Genomic DNA, 5,785 nt, shown 5'->3' on the forward strand with positions numbered 1-5,785 from the left:
GATATATGCAAGTCTCGGCCTGGTCCGAAAAGCAGTTTTAAACCATAGGGAGATGATATGGTTTATGATCATAGTAGCAACATATTTACAGGTCATGACCCACAATTGCCTCTGCCCATCACCATGTTGTGATATACTTCCTCAAAAAGTAAGATTGTCTGTGTGTCTCAACATTCAAAGTAATAAATGAGACCGCACTGATCGCCTGATTCCTTCAGTTTCATCTTTATTTGTACTGTATTTCTTGTCATGTTCTGTGGCAAATGCTATGTAAAAACTCCCGTACAATTGACTCATATGTATGTATTTGAATCACATTTCACAGTAAGGACTATGCCGTACTATCTCTGTCATCAAATGTTCATTAAAGCACTCTGAGACATCAATGCAGGTCACAGGTCTGCAGCACGGCAGGTCTGCAAAACAATCCATGACATGTCAGCACAGAGGTACAGCCTAATACCTGTGGTGTATGGTGTCTACTAAGGTTCACTAGAAAACACATCACTCTTAAAAAAAAAGAGTACATGTTGAGCTGGTAAGGGGCTGGATATTTCACACACACATTCAGATCAGTAAATGCTCTCAGGCTTTCACAAGCTATTAGAGGCAGGGATTAGGCTATCAGAGTTTCCCTCTGTCCCATTCCATGTGCCTGAGTGATCTCTCCAGAGTAAAAGGACAAGATGGGCCACTGAATATCTGAGATTTGTGTCCCAAGGCACCCTGATAAAAGCTGGGCCACCTTACCCACTGTGGCCGCTGCCATGGAGCATGGGAACTCTCCAGGGACTCACAGTGACTGCCCTGCTCACTGACCACTATTAGGCCAGTGAGCAGGGCAGAGTTTTCGTAAAACAAAACGTGTAATATGTCCTTTGTTGTTTTTGTTGTTGTTTTGTTGTTGTTTGTTGTTTTCTGCCAATTCCATGAGAACTGAAGAATAAACAAAGAAACTCTGAACTCACAGTTATCAAATTGGAGCATGGCAGGAGCCTAGAAGATTCATCATGCCTTACTAGTTCATCTATGAAAATGTATACAAACTGTATGTTGGTCATTCATGTATATCTTAAGGTCTATCCATGTTCTGCAAATAGATAACAAATTGATCAAAATGTAAAATTCAGAACGCGTTCATATCAAAGGAGTGGTGTAATGAAATGAACCGAAAACTACGCAGGACATTTTCCTTGGACTGGTGTCATTAGAATTTTTTCTAGTGTTGTCAGATGTGTTGTAATCAACCTAATGCAAATAAACATGACCTAGTTGTATTCCTAATTTGTCTTTATTAAGAACATTGCTCAAAATTACATACTTAAAACAGCGAAGCTACATAATCATCAACTACAACCGTGATATTTGGATGATGGTTTGCTCTGAAGAAACTTGTATGACATTAATATTGCTGAAGCCAGAGCTTATGCTTATGCTAGGTATAGAATGAACATGTCTTATTAAAACTCACTTATTTCCATCTCTTCCTATGAATTGCACATTGTGTCATAAAAACGATGCTACATAATTTGGCTAAAACGTCGGCATAGGCCTAAGCCAGGGGGTGCTGAGTTCTCTAAAGCAAACAGCTATCCTATGCTCCTTTTCCACTATTTACAGTTATACCTACACATACCTGAGTGGGACAGTAAGGTTTTTTTTTCCACGCAACTTCTTGCTACAGCACAAACATATGACCAAATATGTGATCATTTCACGACCTTATTTGAGGTCAAGCATGGCTTTATCTTTTTTCCGTTTGAAACAGTTCGTTCTTATTTTGCGAATTAGGTATCCACAGATGTCTCGCCTCAAATCTCCATAATGCAGTCAATGTTAATCAGCGTCTCTTTAATCACCGATAGGCCTACTTTAGAGAGACGGCAGACACTTTACCACGCACTTAATTCTCGTCATCATCACTGGCCGCAACCGTCCCGGTGCTGATGCTATGCTTGGGAGAAGTTTTATCATTCTCTGCAGGTTGAGAGGGTTTAGCAGATGATGCATAGTCTGCATCATGAAGGTCGGATGGATTGTAAGCGGAGCCTTCTGAGAATGTCATGTCAAATTGTGTATCTGTGGAGAAGAGATGACCACGGGTGTACCTGACTTCAGTTTGCGAAGAGACACTGACCATGGGTTCTTGTGAACCTGCAGTAGGTGACGTTGAGTCCTCCGACTCTGGCGCATTCAAGACAATAAATTCCGAGAGAGAGTGGTCCTCCATCCCAGAACCGTCAATTATACCCTCCTCAATCCCAGTTGTTAGATCGGAGTAAACATCCAAGAGCGAGATATTTTTGTTCTGCGTGTTATCTGTGACGTGCGTCTCAGAGTTTAGCTTGCTGGTGGCGCTTTCCGTCGGCCGTTCAACTATGTCTGCATGGACCGATTTTGTTGCTGAGGGTGTTCTGTTTGTCGTTGGATGTCGCGCATCAGCTCCACTATTACTATGCGTTTCTAGAAATGTGTCCTCTGGTGTGGGGGTCGGACCTCCGTAAGTAGATTCCCTGTGGGGTGGCGCTTCCGAAGGGGCACCCGCGCGCTCTGATGTCCAAAAATAGTCGTGTAATGTGCTATCGGTTTTGTTCTGATTTTCTTGAGGAGCACTGACGATGGTCATGCCAGTGGTGACAACCCCAATGGTTACAGCGATAGTCGGAGTCGGAGCATCTGTTCCTCCTGATGATGGTGCTAAGCCAGATGTTGGCTTCCATATAAGACTGTAGTATATGGCCAGAATTATCGCAGCAAGAGAAACAGATAGTACATACGCAAAGACAGTAGCCAGTCTTACCCACTTTTTATTTGTCTTCGCAGCCATTTTTGCCTTTTTGTCCCCAGTGTATGTCGCGGGTTTCCCCCGCTCCATATTAGGCATGAAGTCTCTGTCCTTCATCTGGCCGCGATTTCTTGCATTACGCTCTGCGTCTCCCGACTTGAACATATGCTAGCGATTATTCCAAAAACAATGCAACGAGTCAAATCACATTTCCTTTTTAGCTTAGCCTATAAGATACGGTTGCTTTCATTCATCTCAAAAACCCACCTGCCAGTCTACTAGTATCAACAGAAGAAAAAATAATAATCTGGTTTAGCCTACTTTATTAATGTGCGTCTCATTCCTGAGATCTCCATCAACCAAAAAGCAATAGGCCGTGCATAGGTTCCGCAGTCTGCCAAGATGTGTTGTGAGGCTTGCTGAATTAGATCACAGCATAGGCTACACATGGACGTCCCCAATGGTACTCTGCAAATGAGGCAACTGTTTTGCTTTCGGACCAAAAAGGAGGCGGACCTTTAAATCCACATCATTTATGGCGTCAGTCAACGTCTTGCAAAGGCTAGGATTTCCGTTGCAGGTGCAGTCATGTTGCTGTTGAAGCTACACTTACAGTATACGTAGGACTTGCCAGTGACTAGGCTATGACGTTCTTCATGAAGCTGACGTGGATCTGACGTGACGTGATGTCTTAACACCCTTGAAATGAAGACACATTAAAAAGACACTTCTTGTTTGTGTGCCACTCAGTTAACACAAAGATGCATCCTTTCATATTTGTTGGCAGAATATTTAGCAAAAAGTCAAAACATTAAAAATTGTTTGATTCAGCACCTTGGATAGTTCTTTAATGAAGATCTCTCTTTCAGCATATTCTGTTTTTGATCACATAATCCTTCACTTGAAAATAGTCTAAATCACAATGACCATAACCAGTGATAGATCTTGTCGTATCTTGCTATGCTGTTACCACTATAGTAGGCCTACAGCCTACAATTGAAAGAAAATACAAACTTAAATAATACACCTGCAATTTCAATCTCTTCTAAAAACACACTGAAAACATTTCACACTTAGTTTTGTTTTCATATAAAAACACAATTGATTGTAACCATGCAAGTCATGTTAATTCTGCTTTTCCCTGTTGTCACTGTTTCTGCACAGGCAGACGAGTGCATCTCATAACTCAGAGAAGGAAAACACCATTTCCTCTTATCTGTGACCTACATCTGCTGACCACCCCCAGAAAACAAATAAAAACCAAGATATATCCTTGAAGTGGACTGCTATTTCAGCTATGATTGTGTTAAGTTGAATTAAGTTAATTCAAATGATCTTACAAAAACCCAAGGTTTCTATTTTAGTTATCAGTATTTGTTGTGTTGTTGCTTTTTGTTGTATACTGAATCTGTGTGGGTTTTGTTCTCATTTCATTTGAATAGTTGAGCATTTGAGATATGAGCTGAAGTGGCCAAATGCTTGATCTCTTGCTGTCTGTTTAGTGTGCACTCAAGAAAACTCCAGTGAAACAACAGAGCCTATATAATAAATAATTTCAGCCAATCAACACATTGATTCATGAACTGTTATAGGGTGCAATTTGATCAGCTGTTGCAATACCAGCATCTTTCCCTCAGAATAATTTGACTGTTAAACTATATATTCACAGAAAATGGCACAGAATGCATTGCATTTTATTGATTACATTCAAAAAGAAAATCACTTTAATGGTTCAGTCTTGTATGACACCGCCTTTAACATCAAATGGGTATTTTGATTACTTTCAGTCTGGTTTTCGGGCAAATCACAGCACTGAAACAGCTCTCATTAAGGTTTTCAATAACTAGGTCCCCTTGAATCTCTGTGTCAGTGTATAGAACAAATCAACACCTGGATGTCTCAAAATTTTCTTCAGCTGAACAAAGAAAAAACTGAAGTAATTATATTTGGTAAAAAGGAGGAAAGACTTAGGGTTGCCACTCTCCTTGACACAAAAGGGTTGAAAGCAAAGGATACTGTTAAAATCTTGGTGTATTAATTGACAGTGATCTAAATTTCAACAGCCACAACAGCCACTCAAAAATATTGCCAAACTTAGAGGGCTGATGTCAAAAGATGATTTAGAAAAACTCATTCGTGCATTTATCTCCAGCAGGGTTGATTACTGCAATGGACTGTTCACAGGCCTTGCTAAAAAGACTATCAAACAGCTTCAGGTGATACAAAATGCAGCAGCTAGGGTTCTCACAAAAACTAAAAGAACTGACCACCTGCACTGGCTTCCAGTAAGTCATAGAATTGCCTTTAAAGCACTACTGCTTAAATCACTAAATGGAGCAGGACCTAAATACCTATCAGACATGCTTCAGCAGTAGGCCTACACACCCTCAAGACCTCTCAGGACTCAGGAGAAAAACCTGTTAGTAAAACCTGCTGTTAGAACTAAACATGGTGAAGAAGCTTTTAGCTGTTATGCGGCTCAGCTCTGGAACCAACCAGTTTTAAATCTAGACATAAGACCAAACTAAAACTGTTCTCAGATGTTTTCTGCTAACTGAACTGAGTTACAAATTCTGAATCTGCTTTGAAAATTATTCTACCTTGTGTCTTTTATTTAGTCTTTTTAATTATTCTTTATTTTTAAATGATTTTACCTTGTGCCTTTTAAACTATTCTTTCACTACTGCCCTTTTATGCTTTTATTTGTTATTACTGTTTGCTTTTGTTTATAGTCTAACACACATTGAATGACCTCTGTGTATGAAATGTGCTAGCCTATACAAATAAACTTGACTTGACTTGACTGAATATGGATGAGTTTCTGAATATTATTAGTCTACATGTGACATTAAATTGTGGAAGCTGTAGTTAAAAAAACAAACCTCTCTTTGTTGGTTTCTCTCTCTATTTGACAGCGTTGTAGAGCCTTTTACACTTGGTTATTATACAGAAGAATGCAACAGCCATTTGAACTTCTGGAGCCATTGTTGTCAGACGATC

General features: G+C 40.0%; 1 protein-coding gene across 1 annotated transcript; it reads right to left on the minus strand.

The window, feature by feature from the left end:
* On the minus strand, positions 1–3,397 carry zgc:153157 (uncharacterized protein LOC751674 homolog). Its single transcript, XM_042094496.1, has one exon. It carries the CDS (start codon positions 2,948–2,950, stop codon positions 1,904–1,906), a length of 1,047 nt encoding a protein of 348 aa, XP_041950430.1. The 5' UTR covers positions 2,951–3,397; the 3' UTR covers positions 1–1,903.
* Between the last annotated feature and the right edge of the window lie 2,388 nt (positions 3,398–5,785).

Source organism: Alosa sapidissima, chromosome 6 (assembly GCF_018492685.1).
Source record: "Alosa sapidissima isolate fAloSap1 chromosome 6, fAloSap1.pri, whole genome shotgun sequence".
In the NCBI taxonomy this organism is placed as follows: domain Eukaryota; kingdom Metazoa; phylum Chordata; class Actinopteri; order Clupeiformes; family Clupeidae; genus Alosa; species Alosa sapidissima.